Genomic DNA, 21,178 nt, shown 5'->3' with positions numbered 1-21,178 from the left:
AATACCCTCCTTTTTTTCCCAACACAAAGGAACACAACATTTTCTAGGATTGGAGACAAAAGCAACCACGCCCTGCTCAAGCCCCGAGAACCTGTGTGGTGCAGAGCCACGCGAGGTAACAGGAGCAGGGAAATTATGTCCCTGGTTATTTATTCTGGACGACGTTAGGCAAGTACTTAACTGTGCTTGGAAATGTTCCATGCTTTTAGTAGATAACGAAAATCAAAATTTTTGGTATTTAAGCAACTTCCCCCAGGAAGAGAAAAAGCAATGAAAATCTATTTAAAATAACCATAGAAGTGAAGACATTCGACCTCTTAGAATTTGTAGTTGCATCTACTGCTCCCTTCTCCCTGCTGCCTGATACCCCCCATCCTGAGTTCTGCTCAGTGAGGGAGGGGAAACGTCAACTAGAAACTGTAGCTGTAAACATCATCTTTGTAGATGAACTAGTTAAACTGACATTTAACTATCAAGTGCCCCCTCTCTGCCTGCCGCCGTGCTGGGTGCCACCCCTGGGTGCCAGAGTCCTCGGGAAGGCACATCAGGCTGGGTGCTGCTCCTGTGAAGCTCACAGAGGGTGGGCGGTCCATGCAGACAGGGGGTGCTGTGAGCTCAGGGGATTCCTGCCCCAGACCCTCTGGGAGGCTCAGCTCACCCACGCACACGGGTACTGGGACTCTGTCGAGACGCCAGCCGCAGCTTGGAATTCACCGAGCAGCCCTGGAGTCCTCCTGTTTGGACCTGTTACTCTCCACGCTCCCTGTTTCATGCAGGAAAACCCGAGCCCCAGAGCAGCAGACTGATTTGCCCCAATGCTGCCCCAGGAGACCAGCAGAGGTCGGAACACAGTTCCACATTTCTTCCTCCAGAACCTGCCATTCCCTCGGGCAAGGAGCAGACGGCCCATTTTCAGCCTCACTCTGGACCACAGGTCATCATTCAGCATAAAATACTGTGAAAGGAATCAAGTTATAAAGGAAAGACCGCCGGGCATCTTTCCAAGTTGGCTTGACAGTTACGGGATGACAGAGGATGCTGTGAACACATTGGTCCCGGCGCACTTGCCCTTAAGAGTGGAAACACCAGAGCACCGAGGAAATGCCATTTCTTAAATTATAGTTTAAAAAATTCTTTCTTTAAGAATGCTCGGCTTAGCATACACGAACTCAATCGTATGAAATGAGTAACTGGTGTGGGAGAGGGTGACAGGGCTGGTAGAGCTCTGGTTAATGTCAGTTGTCTGGCTGGTAGGGGAAGAATTGTGCTGGAAAGGAAAGCAGGGATGTTCTTTAGGGATAGGAATGTGTTGGAAGAAATGCCTTTTAAGCCAGGGCATGAAGAAGTTTCTGGCCCAAGCACTCAGCTCCCCCTACCACCTTGCATCAGCCTCCGAGGTGGGGAGCTCTCGAATTTTCCTCAGAACCAGCGGTGTCATCTGCCAGCAAGAACAACAGCTGCTTTTCTAAGTAAAAAGAAGGAGGAGAAGGAGAAGAAGAAGAAAGCAAACAAGCAAGCAAGCAAGAGAAAAATCACTGAATTAAAGAAGGTAGTGAATATTTTCACTGTGTGGAAAGGATATTTCCAGCACATCTGGGCAAGAACTTAAACTCTCCAAGTGGTTAATCTAAGATTCTCATGCTTCCGAGGGATGTTTTATTGTGTTACTTCCAAGTTTTATCACTTTACTTCCAATTTGTATCCTTGGGGATGGAACAAAAATGATTTTCTGATTCATAGGAAATGATTCAAGCTGGGTACAATTTGATATTAACCGAGGATATTCAGGAGCCACAGATGAACTTAGCAGTTTTTCATAGATTCTAAAATGGGATTCAAAGTGGCAAACATTATTTTTTCCTCCCAATTCAATAAAGTGACAGAACGAGTTAAGTTATTAAAGATCTGACACCCCACCAGGATTCCGCAGTACTGGGGTAAACTGAATTACTCTTTCTAAATAATATAGCAGGGGAAAATGAAAGCATTATTGTTACCATGCCCAAGAATAAATGAAGAAAACATGTTTAGTTTTATGAAGAAACTCAGTCCTCAGGACTTCTGCTTTTGTAAAACAAACAAACAAAGAAAAACCAGTCAATTGGATTAAAGAGATTCTTTAATCCTAGATTTCTTCCTAGATCCTACAACTTCTTATTTAAATTGGCTCGCAAGCATGTGTGGCTTAGGAAATACCTACACTTTGTGTAGTCAGGATGGTGGTGAGAAAGATGACATTTGCCTTTGAAAAATGTCGGTGTGCCGAAAGGCTCAGGGAAAATAAAGCTGAAAATATGAAAAGAAAAATGACCATACTCATCCAGTCCAAACCCGTGTTAAGGACATCGTGCTTTAATTAGTAATACGGGTTCTGGTGGCATATTCAGAAAATTGGTGAACTGAGTTTTCTAATATTTTATTCTCTGAATTAATTTCCACCTTCCACAGCAAGGGAAAATGCATGGAAATATATTTAAGAGTGCTTATGGTGTTACATACTTAGGAAGAAAATGATGGAGGAAATTACTGTTAATGCCTAAATATAAAGGGAGGTTGTCTCTCAATCTTATCACTCAAAATAGAAGGAATCATCTGATAAGCAGTATCTTAGAAAGATTAACTGAGGTAGGCACTGGTCTAAAATAGGGTTGTCGGATTTAACAACGAAAAATCTGTACTTGGGCATTCTGTATGCCCAGTTAAATCTGCATTTCAGATACACAACATTTTTTTTTTTTTAGTATAAGTATGTTCCAAACAATATTTGGGGCATTTTTACATTAAAATTTATTTATTGGTTATCTGAAATTCAAGTTTAAGTGGACACCCTGTATTTTATCTTGCAAGCTGAGTCTAAAATGACCTTAAAACACTAGTTTTGGATGATTATAGAAGTCATTTGATGGAATGGATTTTTAAAAAAAGAGACAAAAAAATTGAACAGGTTTAGTATTTAGTAACTATTCTTGGGGCTGTGACACTCGATTACAATTGTTTATATTGTTAACAAGGCTTATAAAAATCACTTACAAAAGCCACAAAGTAAGTGTTTTACATGTGGTGATCACTAAGTGAAAACAAACAAAAAAAAAGACAAGCACAGAAAGGCAAGCCATTTCCTTGTGGCCTGGGTAAAATTTCCAGAGAGAGCAACATATATGAAAAGTCAAAAAGGGCTGTGCTTCATACAACTTTGATGATATAAAATGATGTTTTAGGAAACTCAAAAAGAGATTATAGCAACGACAAAATTACTAAAGTCAAAGACGCATATAAGAGATTGAATAAAATTATTTCATGTTAAGTGAGAGCAGGAAAAAGCAATATTCTAAAATCATGTTAGTTTATCTAATGTGTAATTTTACATACTTATAACTGAAAGTAGATATTTAAGCATTCCATCTCCATCTCTTAAAGGATATCTATATCAATGTCTAAATCGCTATCATCCATCTGTATATCATCTATCTATCCATCTAAGCTTTTCCTTTTTTAATCTTCTCATTGGGAAACTAGAGGATCACGTTATATACCAGATTGCCTTATGTTTGGTCATGTATGACAGAGTACACAGATTTTAGGAAATGTACAGACTGTGTTATCAAGCTCAAACTCACTTATATCATGATGATAATAAATCTTGTGAATCTGCCTAACGTTTTACCCACCTAACAAACTGTTTCCAGGTGTGACCCCTGCTTCCAGCCAAGATGGAGTAATGGGACCAGGTTTACCCTTCCCCCTTAAACAATTCAAAAATTGGACAAAATATATTTCAAAACTGGTTTTCAGACATCAGACAATGGACAGCACAAGTACTGTTTCCCCAAGAAACAAAGTGAGTTTTACTGTTGCATGAGCTTACTGCCTGAAAGCAGTTCCCAGTACAGGAAAGAAGAATCCGAATAAAGTCCAGTGCGCTTGGTGTTTTGAGCAAATGGAAGTTGCGCTGCATGGAAGCTAAGGTGGCTGGAATTTAAGGGCAATGTTTTGGAGAGTGAGAGCTGCACAGAGAGCGAGCTTTGGAGATCTGCAAAAGGGTCCCCTCAAGTCTAAGTGATGCATGAGAGGCCTCTACCAGAGGTTGAGAACCACTTCCTGGAGTTCACACAGGGCTGAGAATAGTCTGTGTTCCTACCAGCCAGAGTGGTAGCTGGGGCTTCTGGCAGAATTCTCAGAAGGACATTTCTTTAGTAGTGGGGACTAATTAGCCCTAGACTTAAAGGCAGTTCTAGACTTGATATATAAGCTTAGAAACAAGTATCAAAAGGATCCAGTTAACTTAACAGTGTGCCAAAACAAAATTCAACACTAAACAAATATAACGAGGTCTAGCAACCAACAAAGCAAAATTCAAACTATCCAGCATCCAATTAAAAAAATTACTAGGTTGAGAAATTAAGAAGATAATCCCATAACAATGCATCAAAAAGAATAAAATACCTAGGGATAAAGTTAACCAAGGAAGTGAAAGATCTGTACACTGAAAACTATATGATTTGATGAAGGATAGTGAGACACAAATAAATGGAAAGATACTTCGCTCATTTTTTTGAAAGAATTAATATTGTTAAAATGTCCATACTACCTAAGTAATCTACAGATTCAATGCAATCCCGATCAAAATACCAAAGGCATTTTTCACAGAAACAGAAAAAATAATCCTAAAATTTGTATGGAACCATGGAAGACCCAATTGCCAAAGCAATCTTGAGATAGAAGAGCAAAGCTAAAGATATCACACATCCTGATTTCAAAATATATTATAAAGCTATAGCAATCACAACGATATGGTACTGGCATGAAAAAAGACATACAGATCAACGGAACAGAGAACCCAGAAATAAACCTGTGCATATACGGTCAACTAATTTACCACATGGGAGCCAAGAATATAGAATGAATGGGGAAAGGATAGTCTCCTCAATAAATGGTGTCAGGAAAACTGGACAGCCACAAGCATAAGAATGAAACTGGACCCCAATCTTATACCATGCACAAAAATCCACTCAAAATGGATTAAAGACTTAAATTTAAGACCTGAAATCATAAAACTCCTAGAAGAAAACAGAGAGGGCAAGTTCCTTGACATTGGTCGTGGCAATGATTTTTTGGATTTGACACTAACCAGAAGAAAAGGCAACAGAAGCAAAATAAAAGTGGAAGTATTGGGTTGGCCAAAAAGTTCATTTGGGTTTCTCCATAAGATTTTGGCCAACCCAATACACCACACTAAGAATCTTCTGCACAGCAAAGAAAGCCATTAATAAAATGAAAAAGCAACCTACAGAATAGGAGAAAATATTTGCAAATCGTATCTCTGGAAAGGGTTTTATATTCAAAATATTTAAAGAACTCACACAACTCAACAGCAAACCCCCAAAGAATCCAACTTTAAAATGGAGAGAAGAACTGAGACATTTTTCTAAAGATGGCATACAAATGGCCAACAGGTATATTAAACGGTGCTCAACATCACTGCTCGACAGGAAAATGCAAGTCAGAGCCACACTGAGATATCACCTCACACCTGTTAGAATGGCTATTATCAAAAAGACAAGAGATAACAAGTGTTGGTGAGGATGTGGAGAAAGGGAGCCCCTGTGCACCTGCTGGTGGGAGTGTAGTGAGTTGGCCGAAAAGTTTGTTTGGGTTTTTCTGTTACATTATGTTATGGAAAAACCCGAGCTTTCTGGCCAGCCCAATAATTGGTACTGCCACTATGGAAACCAGTATGGAGGCTCCTCAAAAAATTAAAAATACAACTACTGTATGTTCCAGAAATCCCACTTCTGGGTATCTATTTAAAGGAAATGAAACCAGTATCTCAAAGAGATATTTGCATCCTCGTGTTTATTGCAGCATTGTTCACAATAGCCAAGGTATGGAAAGAACCTACGTGTCCATCGATGAATGAATGGATAAAGAAGATGAGTGTGTGTATATATATGTAAAAATATACATATACACACACACACACACACACACACACACTGTTCCCATACTGTTCAAGGGCCCCAACTTCTTCATAATCCAGTCCAATGATCCACCTGTAGCTCATCCCAAACTAGCACAGGGAAAATCTTAGTAAACTGATACTACTGCGAAGCACAGCTTAGCGCGACCTGCTCGACCAACAACGGATTCCTCACCACTGACATCTTTTGAACACACTTTTTTAGCCTGGATTCCACGCTACCCCAGTGCAGAAGCCAAGACAAAGCATTGTGCGCAGTTGATTTATGTGTGAATGTGATCTCAGGGAGCAGTAGTGTGAGATGAGGGAGAGAACAAGGAAGGAAAACTAATTCAAGGATGCATTTTTCATTTGGCTGCCACCGTGGGTGACTGGTGCTCAGTTCTGTCAAGACCTTCTAAAATGCCTTACGAAATGCCTCTCCAAACTGTTCTGCTTTGGGAAATCAAAGGAGGAAGCATCTACATATTGATTCTTTTTTTTTTTTTAATTTTTTAAAATTTTTATTTTATTTTTCAATTTAATTTTATAAATTAATTAATTCATTTATTTACTTATTTTTGGCTGCGTTGGGTCTTCGTTGCTGCACGCAGGCTTTCCCTAGCTGCGGCGAGTGGGGGCTACTCTTCGTTGCGGTGTGCGGGCTTCTCATTGCAGTGGTTTCTCTAGTTGCGGAGTACGGGCTCTAGGCGTGCGGGCTTCAGTAGTTCTGGCACATGGGCTCAGTAGTTGTGGCACACGGGCTTAGTTGCTCCGTGGCATGTGGGATCTTCCCGGACCAGGGCTCGAACCCATGTCCCCTGCATTGGCAGGCGGATTCTTAACCACTGTGCCACCAGGGAAGTCCGCCATTGATTCTTTTAATCCATTGGTCAAGGGTAACCCCCTGGGCATCAGTTGCCCCTCGTATCCTGAGTTCAGAGTGGGTCCTACGGGCATTCTGCACGGATGAGGCATCAGAGAAGCTCCACTGCCGTGGGCCCCGGCAAAGCACCTGCCCGAACATGGTGACTGTGCCCATGTGGTGACTGTGCCCATGTGGACACAGCAGCTGGAGGAAGAAGGGGCCCGGAGGAGTCTGACGTGCACAGGAGTCCCGCGTGACTTCGCACAGTGAAAGCCGCTGACGACATCAGAGAAAAATTTGAGTTGTCTGTTTTTGCCTATGTAGAGCATATTTTCCGCCAGTGCAGAAATTCAACTGGAAAAGCAATTACCGCGTATTAATCAAGCTGATTTTAGGGCCTATTGAACCAGCGTCAGGTTTTAAAATCCCTTATATTGTTGAGTATGCTTTCAAGAGACATGATCAGTAACTAGTAAAATACAAATTCTTTTTGTACTTTGTAATTTAAATGGGAAAGCACACCAAGAAATGACTTCATTTGAAAATAAAACAGCCCTCGCTGGCAGCCCACAAGCTTATTTATTTCATCTCTGGCTACCGCTGCCCAGGACATGTTCTGTGCTCTGGACAAATGGACACTTCACCCTGTATGACATTCCTAGGCTTATTCCTTTCTCTGAGGCCTGGAAGCAGAGGTAAAGCAAATCTGACTTGGTCACACAGCTGAATGAGTTTGAGCAGGGCACGGGCTCTCCAAACTTCATTTTTCTCATTTGCAGAATGGGGGAAAATAATACTTAACTCACAAAGCTTTCGTGAGGAGTAATCCTATGTGTAAAATGCTTCACGTAGTGCCTGTCACATGGTAGGCATTCGCTGTTACTTTAGGGGCCAGCTGAGATAATAAAGCTAATTATGCAACTTTGAAGCGTGATGCATAGTTTGCTTTACACAATGCCTTTTGGCATTTCTGTGACAGTGAAAACATCATTGTTATTATTACAATTCTTATTATTGACAGGGGCTTGGAAAAGGTGAATGACTTGACCAAGGCTGACATTAAGTAAGCGGCAGGGCCAAGACCTGGGTCTTCTGACCCCAAGCCCCGTGTTCTTCGGATGCTCCACACCAATCCTCCCCACCCCAAAACCCTTCCCACGGTGCCGCTTCCTCTCAAGACAGGAGAGTCATGGTTCCCGGCCCTTTGTTTAGTGCTTGATCCCGTAATGGCGTCCACTACTGTGTTTCCTATGTGTATCCTGACTCCTCAGTTAAATGTACATATAGTTCCTTGAGTGTTTGAGGATAGCGATTGCGGTTTGCTTCAGTTCTGTTTGGCTACAAGTCCTAACGGACTATCAAACACAAACCAAACGCTCAGTAAGTATCTGGTGAATTCAACTCTCTTGCTCGCTCAAAGAACATTCAGGTTATGAGCAAATTCACAGCCGTCCCTAAGTGAGATGGAGATTGTATTAATTGTTTAGTAACACTTTAGAAAAGCAGGAGCCCCTAACCCTTGCAGAATTAAAAAAAAAAAAAATCTCTATAAAGACTACTGAATTCAGGGGGACCTTTGAATATTCCAGCCTTGGGATTATCAATGCGCTAGCTCTCCGTTTCGCTCATTTAAACATTCTAAGCTGATTCATGAGAGGCTAGGAAACGTTTGGTCATGAAACGACTCCAAGTTTAACTTATCTGCTAGAACTAGGTCATACTATAAGTCTTCAGAAAAAAGTCATATTTCCATTTGGAGAAAACACTAATAATAGCTAACATTTAATGTACACTTAAAAGCCAGGCATGTGCTAAATGCTTTACAAATACTAGATTTTAAATCAAGTTTAAGGCGCAATTTATATACCAATCACCAATTTAAAGTGTACAGTTTGATTTGTTTTGAAAAACGTATGTATGTGCAAGTGTAACCACCACTACAATCAAGATTCTACCAAACGTTCATTTTTTATTGCTGAATAATTTATTTCACTGCATGGATATCTCACAATTTATCTATTCATCTGTTAATAGACATCCATTTGTGGGCTATAATATAAAGGTATTTTGAACATGCATGTACAGACTATTGTGTGGACATGTTTTCATTTCCATTGGGTAAATACCCTAGAGTGTGACTGCAGGGTCATATGATAAGTATATGTTTAACTTTATAAGGAACCATCAAATTGTTTCCCAAAATGGCTGTTTTTTATATTCCCACCAGTAATGTATGAGCATTCCAGTTGCCAACACTAGATTTTGTTGGCTTTTTTTTTCTTCTATTTGTTTTTTATTAAGGCTGAATTTAAAACCACTAAGACTCACCTACACAGTTCTGAGGATTTTTGCATTCACTTGCACAGCAAAAATCAAGATACAGAACGGCTGCATCACTCAGAGAAATTCCCACACGTCCTTTTGCAGTCAATGCCTATCTCACTCTTGCACCCCGGCAACCACTGTTCTGTTTTCCAACCTCATGGTTTTGCCTTTTCCCAGATTCCTTTTGCCTTTTCCCAGATGAGAATGTCATATGGGTGGAATCACGTGTATCAAATCAACACACTGTACACTTTAAACTTACACAGTGTTGTATGTCAATAATATTTCCATTTAAAAAAAAAAAAAAAACCTGCCTTTGTGGAGTTTATCTTCTGGGGGGGCCGGCGAGGAAAAACAAGAAGCAAGTGTATGTTAGTGATGGTCAGCGCTGTGTAGGGAAATAAAGCCGGGCCAAGGCGGCAGGATGCTGGCTGGTGTGGGGAGACGGGGACAGGCTGCAGTCTTACACACAGTGCAAGGGGGAGCCTTTAATAAGATAAGATTCGAGCCGACCTGAAAGAGGTGAGGGAGGAAGCCGAGAAGCTGGGGAGAGACAGACGCGGATGGAATAGGAAGTGCAGAAGTCTCGAGACCACAAGCGCGTGGCAGCTTCCAGGAACAGCGAGGACAGCGCTGGAGCTGGAGCGAGCAGGTGACGGGATGGGAAAGACACGGCAGGACACGCAGGGCCTCGCTGGGCACAGTAAGGGGTCTGGCTGCCACGGATGGGGGTGAGAGGAGGAACGGCAGGAGGAGCCCAGGCTGCTGTGACGAAGAAGACAGGGGCAGGGAAGGGGGAGGAGACAGCGGCTGGGAGCCACTGAAGGAAAAGCCGCGTGTGGGGTGGACGGGGGTGTGGGCGTGCATGTGTCTGGAGCCAAGGTTTCCCTGTGGCTCGGACAACTGGGAAGGCGGGTAAGTCTGCAGGACAGCAGGCTGGACGGTCGAGGCAGGAGTCAAGTTTGGATACGTTCAGTCTAGAGAGAAACTGAGTCATGGGTCAGATATGCCAGGCAGGTCTGGGCTGGGAATCTGGGACTCGGCAGCCAGGGAGCAAGGGTGAAGAGGAGAGGCCTGGGATGGAATAGGGAAGGGACAGAAAGCAGTCAGGTGTGGGTCAGAGGTGCTACGTGGAGAAGCAGAGCCAGGGAGCAGGCTAGAGAACCACGGCAGGTGTGGGCGTCTGTCGTCTGTCACAGACGCAGTTAAATACATGAGTCTGCAGCTCAGGGAGGAAAGAGGCTGGGCTTGTGAATTCGATGGTCACCAGCAACACTGGGCAGGGCTGCTCAGAGAATGGGGGCTGATAAAGGAATAAAGAAATCTGAGGACCGTGCCCGAGAAGTTTCCAGCACTTCAGGTGGAACTTGTTATTGTGGGTTTTGCTTTTTGAAATTCATGCAGGAGAAGATGGTTGTCAACAGAGCAGTCGTCTCTCCGAGCCACTTAACTGCTACTGTTTGCTCAAGCTTTAGACCAGCCTGGGAGCGTTCCTCGTGCGTGTCCCTCAACTACTGCATCAGAACCAACTGGGGACCTTGTTAAAATCGAGGATTCCATGTTCCACCCCAACCCTACCGAAACAACCTCGGGGGCCAGACCCCGAGAAGACAGAAAACTCCAGATGATTCTCATACACACTAAGTTTAAAAGCACTTCATTAAAGGCAGGGAGAAAAAAGCAGAAGACAATCAGAGCGGAAGGGAAATACGGGTAAGACTGACGGCAGTGACACAGCGGGGGAACTCTGTAGCCAGATCTGGGCATCGTGTGCGTGAACTGGGGCGGGAAGAGTCAACATGGAAACACGGATTCAGCTCCTAAAGATTACCGTTACCATTAGGGTCAGGCCACCCAGTATCGGAATTCCTCAGTTCTTAAAATGTTTTAGAATAGTTTTATATGAATGAATTGAAGTTTTAAGAAAAGGAGTATGGTAGTTTCTTAATCTTCTGTATTTTGTGCCAAAGGAGGGAGTAAAAATAATTATTGGGATAAAAGAGTCAAAGTGGGCTCAGCGTATCACAGAATTAGGCATTATTCTAGAAATGGAAGGCTCATTATGATTTCTTTCAATTAGAAAGGTGTCTATTTCACATCTTGTATTATAGCACCAAGTGTAACAGAGAAAAGAATCCGTATCTAAACCATAAGTCATTACTTCATTATGGAGGCAGACGATATAGATATTGTTAATGAAAACAACTGAAGAGATTTATTTAGAGGCCACCTGTTAAGGCACATTTTAAAATAAAACACCTTTGTGTATATAAAAATACAACTGACTCCATATTTTGATTTATGAAAAATAAATTTATTACATAACACCTTGTTTTTAACAATGTTCAATTTTTTTAAATTCAGAATACTTGTGTCATTCATGTAAAATAGTTTGATACAGTACATTGTATGTTATAGGTTTTCTTTTTCCTCAAAAATTCTAAGGCTCTCCTACTCCTTCTCCTTTGCTGAAGTAAGGGCACCCTAAACAACGTGCGAACAAGTTTTAAAAAAGAAAATGAACTGAACAAAATTTTAGTAGCACTACACCAACCAGCTTTAAAATCAGGACAAAATATCTGAATTGGATGCCGCACCTTTTTAAGGAAGTTATCATTCATGCTTTTTTCATCTTTAAAGCATGCTCACAAATCAGCAACACCAACAGGAAAAATAAAACACTGTCTATGACAATCATTTTAGTTTGTTTGCTGAACCAAACAGGTTTATATCAATGACAACATATTTAATTACTATCAATAGCAGCTTTAATACCAGTCAAGTCATAGATTAAAAGTAAAAACAAACTCATAAGTTGGAAATCAATCTTTGGGAGTTTTGAAACCTTCCTGGAAAAACTATGTGGCTTCTTGTACTTTCAAAGAATTCCAAGCAATATTCTTGGTCAAAAAACACTGATTAATGTAGAAAATGAAATCAACCCACTGTTAAGACACTAAAATGAAAGGTGTACCGAAAGAATCTCATTTTGAGTCTTGGTTACTTTGTTAACATATACTGTATGTTTCAAGTACCAGTTAAAACTTTTGTGTGTGTGTGTACTATTGGTCAGATAATGTTGTTACACGGGAAGAATTCACCACATACAACGACAAATGCTCGCCCCTAGCACGTTTCACAGCTTCAACTGCTACAGACTGTCACTGAAAAAAATGCATTGGTCAGTCTGAACCATGTCAAGTAAACTATGGAAGTAGCAAACCCACAACACAAACTGTGCTAGCACTTTCTTCTCAAGTCTAACTCCAAAAAGGTACAACTTGGAAGCCACTACCCCAATCTGTGAAAAGTGGTGGAACTCGGCTACCGGACACTTGACTACGTGGCTGCACAGCACATTCTCATGGCCCCTTCCAGGTTCCCGCCGAGAGCCGCAGGCCGCCCTGCAGCACAGCGACAGTGCATGGACAGTGTCCGACGCGGCTCAGTAGCGGTGTGTCTGGTGAGAGTACTGTGGAGGCTGCTGGGAGGTAGCTGAGTATCCCATGCTGCTCTGTGGCTGTGATGTGCTTGGTCCAGGGTTGGGGTAGGCAGCATGTGCGTTGGAACGCTGGAAAAGGAGAGGGAGGGCACAGGTGACTCAGGCGTTCTACGCGCTGGCTGCATCCTGAGCCAGCAAGGCTTATGTGTGTTTGAAGTGTCTTCTATTTCACGGCAGTAAGAATTTTAAAAGTCTTGTGCTATGTATTGGCTTTAGAATGAAAATGACAAAACCCCCAAATCTTTTAATATCAGCTTTTCTTTATGAAGGTCAGACGTATTGCTGGTGAAATAACACTAGGCTGAGTCTTACTACTGTGCTGTGCAGTTCATTTTTTTTTCTATAACAGGAACTCCCTTTTATGCTGTTTTGTATTTGCCTGATAAATAATAACTAACTTGCCTGCGATGCTTACTCTTGAACTTAATGATGTGTACATTAAGAAATTCAAAGCTAATCTACACGCTTGTTTCTTCAATAGAAAACTCTCAACACACGCATGACTAAAGAACAAAAATGAGTATGACAAAAAAGGGTACCGCAGAATCATTTCTTCAGCATTAGATATTTTTATGCCCTTTACATTAATGAATCTTACTTTCTGCTACAAGCGATATACAAAAGTAAAGTTACAATTATTAAAATGTAGGAAGAGTGGTATTCTCAATTCTAGAAACAGCGCAAGGGGCAGAGTTCAGAGTCCTCTAGTTTTGATCTCTTGTATTCCTATTCCCACTCCTGCACCTCTCTCTCATACTGTTAGTTCCCCAAGACAAACACTACGAAATATTAACCATAATTTAATACTTTCTTCTTTCAGAGCATGTTTAATAAATCATGTAATTTGAAATTCTGCCAACCCTAGCAAAAATAACATTTTAAAAAGAGTGGACATGTGAAATTGTAGTCAGAAATACTATTTTTGAAACCACGCACAAAAACCACCACAATAATAACTTCAACAAACAGAAGCACAGCAACATGCCCCACCCTGCTTCATTTTCATGCTCAGGACGCACCACCTGAGTGTGCAAACAATCCTTGTGCCGAGAGGTGCGTTCTCTCCCTCCAGGTGGGGAGGAAAAGGTACTGGAGCAAACGTCAACCCGCAAGACGCCTGTCTGCGAGCTTACTGGAGGACAGTTACTACTCAGGCAGACAATGATTCCCAGGCTTTGGTGGGCTGGACCTCCCGTTAACCATAGCAAAGAGTTCATATCTACTTCTTGAGGTGTAGTCGCAGGCTCTGGGAGCCGTACTAGTTTACTAAGACCTCTTTCTCTCTTTTAGTAGGGAAATAAGTCTAATTGGTCACGTTTTCAGTATGCTTCCACACTGAAATCCAGATCAGTTGAGAAGAGGATTAGAACCAGCAGGGAGGTGCTACACAATGTTCCAAATGGGCCTGTCTGCAAAGGGCCTGTGACCCTGTCACTTGAGAGGATCCACAAGTGGCATCGGAGCCACCCCAGCAGATCTGAGTCTGCGTGCTGGGTCTACCTCCAGCTCGCGGGGTGAACGCGGGAAAGGGGTTTAACCTCTAGAGTAGAGCCTCAGTTTTCTGAAACGACGATAACGCTGACCTCACAGAGTTGTAACGCTTGGAGGGAAGGATGTCTGCTTCATACTTAGTAGAAGAGCTGGCACATGGTAAGTACTCGGCAAGCTCTTCCCGTGATCACAGTCACCACCAGCACCCCCACCAGCACTCAGGAAGTGTGTCCTGCGCCCTGCGAACGCGACTAATAATTCTAATGACGACGACGATAATAAGAATGAACAAGGTGAGTGCTGTCATCTATTACATGCCTGTCAGTCGGGCTGGCCGCTGTCCTTAGCTCACGTCCGCTCACGTAATCCTGACCACAGCCTCACGCTGACCATTATCTACATCCATCCGACAAATGATGAAACTGAGAACATCTCAATCACCTACTCAAGTCTGCCCACAAGTCAGTGGCGGGGCTGGGATTTGGAAGCCTGAGTCCTTAATCACTGTGGTTTCAGAAACGACAGACATCACTTCCTGAGCGCCCACTGTACGCTGGGTGCTGAAGTTCACCACAGCTGTTCCCACGGCAACGGCAGGTTAGGCTTCGCCCGTCTCATGTTACAGATGAGAAACTAAAGCCTTGTCCAAGGTCACAGAGTTAATGAATGGCGTAATTTAAGTCTGATCATGTCAAGTCTGGCTAAGCCCCCTCTACTGTACCACCAAGTACTTTCAATGCCAATAACGCTTCACGTCAACGTGTTTCCCAGGCATGTAAAGGTCGGTACTTTCTTAACTACGTCGCATTTTCCAGTGGTCACAAGCCCACATGCAATACCGACATGGCAGGTCAATGAGAAACAGACGGGAAGTACCTGATAGTCTGAGGTCATGATCAGTCCACCTGAGGTAGTGGTAGGAGGGACGACTCTCACTTTCTTCAGCGGGGGTCCCTGGGTGTGGCTGCCGTCCTGGTTCCCGGGGTGGCCGGTCCCATTCGTGTGGTTGTTGCCCTGCTGCTGCTGCTGGTTCTTCTCAAGTGGTTAAACACAAAAATACAGTCCAGCTCAGGAGGGGAACAGAACATGTCCGAGCCAGGAAATGGCAGAGCGGCACCGAATTAAACAAGAAGTGGCCAAGCGCGCTTTAATACTTACTTTGTCTCCTTTGTCATCAGGTTCCTCTTCTGTTAAAAATTCTCGCTTGGGGTAAGGGATTTGACAACCGGCAAAAACGCTGATCATAAGAAAAAAGAAAAGTGATTTCGGGTATCCTAATCGATATTTCAAATGCTTCATTTAAGTGGTTTTTGTTTTCATCTTTTAAGATGGACTCTCTGCCTGCTTATTTGTGATATAAGCACCTTTCATGCCGCTGTGACACAATGAATCTCTTCTTCTAAGCAGTGACATCACAGCAGGCCAGGGGAGGGCTTTTCATTGTATAAAAATAATCAATAATCATCTGATAGGACTCAGCTTTCTTCTTTGATCCCAGGCTCCTTTTTTATCACCACAACCAAAAGATAGATTCCAGCTGGAATGTCATTATTTTACTCTCCCAACTGCATTTAAAATGAGAGTATGGAAACACAAATGTATTTGGGAATGGAGTTTGCAACTGGAACACAATACTGTAACTGCAAAAGCAGTGAGCCAGCCCAGGGAGTCTGAGGGAGTGACAGCTGTAAAACCCCTGACGACACTTCAGTCATCAGAGCTCATTCTTCACTTCTCATAAGGATCTCCTTGGGTCCCCATGTAAGAGCAATGGCAACCTGGAGCTGACAACTGCAAGAAAGCATGCACCAAAAAAGTCTATCATGCTAGTGAGTTAATAAATTGATCACTTACTCTGATGTAGGAAGTGGGTCTTCTAGGAAATAGGGGTCCTGCATAGCCTGCTCTGAGGTAATTCGCTTTGTTGGGTCCATGGTAAGCAACTTCTGAAGCTGAAACCACAAATCATAAACACATCACTGCATTACTTCTCTTAGTTTTATACCCTTTGGCACATTTTTGGGAGGCATATGTTTTTTGATGACTAACACCAGAATTTGGAGGGTATTTATTCCCCCAAACTAAAAAAAAAAAAAATCTCCCAATTGTTCCATTTAATATAATAATTCACATTTTAGTCATTCGAAGACTCATTATCTCACTTGGTTCTCCTACAAGAAGTAACTAAACTTATGTCTTCTTACTCTAAACCAATGACCTTTTCCCTAAATTGCTATATCCAATTTAAAATGGGACTAACATTCTTGTATTTTCTGTTAAGGGGAAAACTTATTATAACACAAATAATACACCAGCCACATGTGGCTATTTAGATTTAAATCTAAATGAATTATAAGCAAATTAAACCAAATTAAAAATTAATTAATAACCAATTAAGAAATCAGTTTCTCAGTCATGCCAGCAAGCACACGTGGCTGGAGCTGCCCTACCAGGCAGCGCGGCCGTCCGAGTCCTCCTGACAGCTCTGCGCTGGTCTGAATAAGTGTGGTGGCTGGCACAGAGCTCGTAAAGTGCAGAGGTGTGGCTATGAATTTATTAGTTGAGAGATTCTGAACAAGTTACTTAACCACTTTGTAACCCCATTTCTCAAGTGGAAATTAAAAACAGTACCTTTTATCATAAGTTTATTTTCAGAATTAAATGAGTTAATATGTGGAAAGCAATTATAACAGTGCCGGGCACAAAGAAAGCACTATATAAGTGTTAGCCATTATTATTACTATTATTACATAAAGCAATGTCACACTAATGTGAAAACTCAGTATCTTTCGGCTGAAATATAATTTACTGAAGGCTCTATGAACTAAAGTATTTGATGTTAATATGTGATTTAAGAGATGACCTAAACAGTAGTCTCTTAGCTTATGATCTCTGATCTAATGCAGTGTTTTCCAGGCTTTAGAGTATACCAGAGTCATCCCTGGAGCACTTCCTAACTCCCAGATGTCTCTGGTACTGCTAACCTATGACCACACTCTGAAAACCAAGCAACTAGCAGACATGTGGAGACAGTGGGAGATGACACAATCAGAGAACAAACAGACAGAAAATATTTTTAAATGCAGATGAAATGCTGGGATGCTGAGACTTTAATTTTAATGAGCTGATATTTCAGTGGAAGCACAATTTATTTTGAGATTGAAAGGAAAAGCATGCATTTGCTACTTAAAATATTCAACAGTTTTAATGGAATTGTATTAGAGCTTTCAGATGGAACCACCCAAGATAGGTCACCCCAGTAAAAACAAGCAAGTAAGCTGTAAAGGAAGCCTCTCTCTCTACAGTTTTAGTGGTGGTGGTAGCGAGAGTCTCCTCAGACTAGACTGAGTAGCAGTGAATTGGGGGGATGTAAGATAATTCTCCTAAATTGTGACTTTTGTTCTACCACTATTACCATTATTTTTTTAGAATAAATAAGGCCATAACTTTGAAGGATCTAACTTACCTTCCAATTTGGGTACTATTTTAAGTACATTATAAGAAGCCATGATTTGGATAATAATACATTGTGTGGTAATATGGTCAGTTAAGCACTGCTTTTTAAATCGCTGATTAGATATGAAATGTATGATACATAACGTGATAAAAAAATTACTAAAGAAGATGCAGAAGCAGAAGAGGAGAAGGAGAAGAAAAAGCAGAAATACAAGAAATATTTGCCAAGGGGCCTGGTACTGTAATAAAGGAAAGTTTAATCCTTTCAAAGTAAAAAAAGTCCCATTTAATGAACTCATTTAAAAATACTGGGAATAAAGGATTAAAAGAATTTAAAGCCTAGCAAAATATAACCCGCTTCCCCAAATTCCCCCTTTATATTACTTTTTTTGAAAAACCATAAAACTGAAAAACATTTTTAATTGTTATGATGTAAAAACAGAAAGTTTATTGTAAACAAGTTTAAATTGACAAGAGTTGAATATAATGTCACAAATTACCTTGATAGTGCAGATTCATTTAGATTCTAGGTCAAATCATTTTTCCATTATATACTATCTATATACTACATTTCTCATATTCTTCCAGGAAAAGCACATAAGGGTCCCTGAAGGACCTTTAACAGCCAAGTCTATAAGAGGTAAACTTAGAAAGAGATAATCTGTAAAACTCATTTCTGAACAGTGGGATTGTTTTCATCTTGATTCTTCTTTGAAATTTTAAAATAACTGATGAAAACCAATAAATGGAATTTTAAAAATGACTTGACAGACTTGGTACACTGACTCTCTTTAGAAAATCTAATGTAACCAAACATTAAGTCTGTGAATTAATGTTTAGAAAAATTAGTATTAATTTTCTAATTAATTAGAAATTCTAATTAATTAATTTTTCTAATTAATTAATGGGTTTAGAAAAACAAGTATTTGATATCTTTACTATACGCACCAACGAGATCTCTGCATTAGTATTACTATTAAAGAACTCTAAGAGTGCTGAGTAACCACAGAAATTGACTCCAAAAAGCCTCAGGTTGGGCTTATTAACAGGGGGAAAAAAATGCATTAGTACTGTTTAGTACCCTTCTCTAATGCTTACCAAGTGGAATGCTTTACTATCTGGTTTAACTTTATGTTTTTCCATATACTTGATAAGGCTGCAGTTGGTGTACCTGAAAGAGAAATACTATGAAATAGCTATATTACATATGAGGTTAATTTTACATTGGCTGAAGTTTTTCCAAACAGAATTATTTTAATGATAACCGACACAGAACATATATTGCAAATGGTATTCAATCAATTTTATATTTCATTCAGTATTCACACTAGTCACTTCTGAATGGATACTACGGATTAAATGCAAGATAATTTCATGAATAATATACACACTGTTTGGCTTTGTTCACATGAATGCTATCTCAACAATTATCTTAAATAACATATGGGTCAAGAGTTTAACTCAGCCTTACTAGTAAGTTTAAAATAAATACAAATTTTAAAAAATTTGTCACAGGTCTATAAACTCCCTCTCCCAATCCCCTTGATCTTACATTAAGAATAAATGAAATATTCCTTCTTCTCCATTAAAACTTACTTAAATTTACAACACAACCTGGGTGGGTAGGCAGGTGGCTATAAGCAAGGTTTGTTTATTTCAGTCTCTTACTGCTTCAGCTACGATACTTTCCACGGATGCACAGCTTCCAGAAAGTAATAAATATGGAAAGAAATGAACTGACTTTTTTTCTCATATCCAAATCAGCTGCTAATATGAGATATTCACCTTCTTTCTATCACCATTCAAACATCTTAAGAAATGAAGACTATCATAATGCAAAAATATTTATTAGAGTACATAAGTAAAGTTATTCAATAAAATAATCTTGTGTTGAGTATTCTACCATGTTGAGTATTCAATCTTATATGGAGAATTCTAGAAAAGCAAAAATCAATGAAAGGTCTATTTTCTTTCCAACTTACGTATTTCTTCTGAAATCTTTCATTAATGTTGAATGTTCAGGCATCTTTTTTATATCTTCCCAATCTTTATCTGTGAAATACATTGATACAATTTTATATTGTCTAGGTTCCTATTCTCAAGAATTAATAAAGGTTACTTCACTTTTCATTACCTGTCCTATACTTTTAACTTCCATGAAAGCACAGACTTCAAATAAATGGTCAGCTATAGTAAACATCTTAAACATGTAAATGCAATTCCCCATACCTTGTACTGAGTTCAATCTATCTCTTTTTAACTTCATTTTTTGAATGCCTACTTTCTTTATGTTTTACTATAAGTTACCTCAATTTCTGTAACAACAGAGGAACAAGTTATAAATAAATATTTCTGTTATTTAATAGTTCTATTTCTATTTGTAAAACCACTTTTGTCCCACCAAATTTCTTGGTTAAATCAGCACCCAATCTCCTCAACAATAACTGTATTATCTTCCCCCTCAGTAGCTTTAAGCTGTACTTCTTTTCCTATGGCCCTCCCCACTTTCCCCTCATTAAATACACTGGTTTATGTGGTCATCAAGGTAAGCAGTAGCAGCTCTTTGAAATGGAACAGAGTAGGATGTAACTAGCATATTAACAAGTCAGCTGGTGCCTTGGCTAGTTTCCAGCTACTGGATACATTAGGTGGGAAATGCCTCAATCAGTCTTGCTGGCATTAGAGCTACTCAGACACCACACGTCTTTTTAGAAGCTTGCTGTCACCCTCAGGGCACGTCACTGCCATCCCACAGGTGCCTGCACTCTACCAGCTAGCTTCACACCACTTCAGCTTTTAAATGACCTTCAGAGGTTTGCCTTTCTTTCAACTGACTTATAAAAATATTTGCTACCTAACCTCCACAGATATCACATATTGTAAACTAAACACATACTTTAAATTCCTAAATGGCATTTTCTCCTTAACTACTTCCTTGTTCAATTTCTATTTTTGTCAATTTCTCAAGCTAGAAATCCTGAGATAATCTTTTATTCTTTCCTCAATTACATGCTTCCTGTCAAAAATTATACCTTTATTCTTTCTTCTCCATCCAAATCACTTTATACCTGGAGTACTGCTACAGGTAAGCAGCTGGTTTCCTGACTTGAGCTACCTCTCTTAAATTGATTTTTACATACCCCTGCCATACTCATCTGTCTAAAATTGAACATAAACCATGTCACTAGTTCTCAAGAACTTATCATAGAGTCTCATTCTTTAGCGTAAGTCTAAATTCTGCTGCCTGCCTTTTAGGTTCCTTATAAGCTAAGCCTACCCTAACTGTGGGACCACATACTAAGAACCATTTTAGAACCATCACCAATGGAGGCTGCCCCCAGCTCCACCCCTGTAAGCCATGCTCTTTCCCCTGGGGCCTCTGAAATGATGGGTGCATTCAGAGGTGGGAAGAAATGGCCATTCTCCCCACCTACTCAAACTACTCCCATTCTCTCAACATTCTCCTTAGAGCAGTTCAATGTCAACTCCAAGAGGGCAAGATTCATGTCTGTTATATGGACAATATTTCATATTTAACACAGTGCCTGAAACATGGCAGGTGCTCAATAAATAAATATTT

At 40.6% G+C, this 21,178-nt stretch overlaps 1 protein-coding gene across 5 annotated transcripts in view; it reads right to left on the bottom strand.

Moving 5' to 3' along the window:
- Nucleotides 1-11,441: 11,441 nt before the first annotated feature.
- Nucleotides 11,442-21,178, bottom strand: part of CDK8 (cyclin dependent kinase 8) — a 104,265-nt gene continuing 94,528 nt past the window's right edge. For 4 of the 5 annotated variants that reach the window (XM_059903473.1, XM_059903476.1, XM_059903477.1 and 1 more), the window contains 6 exons: nt 19,581-19,650; nt 18,697-18,769; nt 15,997-16,094; nt 15,301-15,379; nt 15,019-15,177; nt 11,442-12,720 (listed from right to left, as the gene is read on the bottom strand). In XM_059903473.1, coding sequence (XP_059759456.1) covers nt 12,595-12,720; nt 15,019-15,177; nt 15,301-15,379; nt 15,997-16,094; nt 18,697-18,769; nt 19,581-19,650 — 605 coding nt within the window. In that variant the 3' untranslated portion in view covers nt 11,442-12,594. The remainder of the gene's footprint in view (nt 12,721-15,018; nt 15,178-15,300; nt 15,380-15,996; nt 16,095-18,696; nt 18,770-19,580; nt 19,651-21,178) is intronic. The other variant, XM_059903475.1, reaches the window with a different exon arrangement.

Source organism: Balaenoptera ricei, chromosome 18 (assembly GCF_028023285.1).
Source record: "Balaenoptera ricei isolate mBalRic1 chromosome 18, mBalRic1.hap2, whole genome shotgun sequence".
Classification (NCBI taxonomy): Eukaryota; Metazoa; Chordata; class Mammalia; order Artiodactyla; family Balaenopteridae; genus Balaenoptera; species Balaenoptera ricei.
Note: the sequence above shows the minus strand (reverse complement) of the source record. Positions and strands in the feature narration are given on the sequence as shown.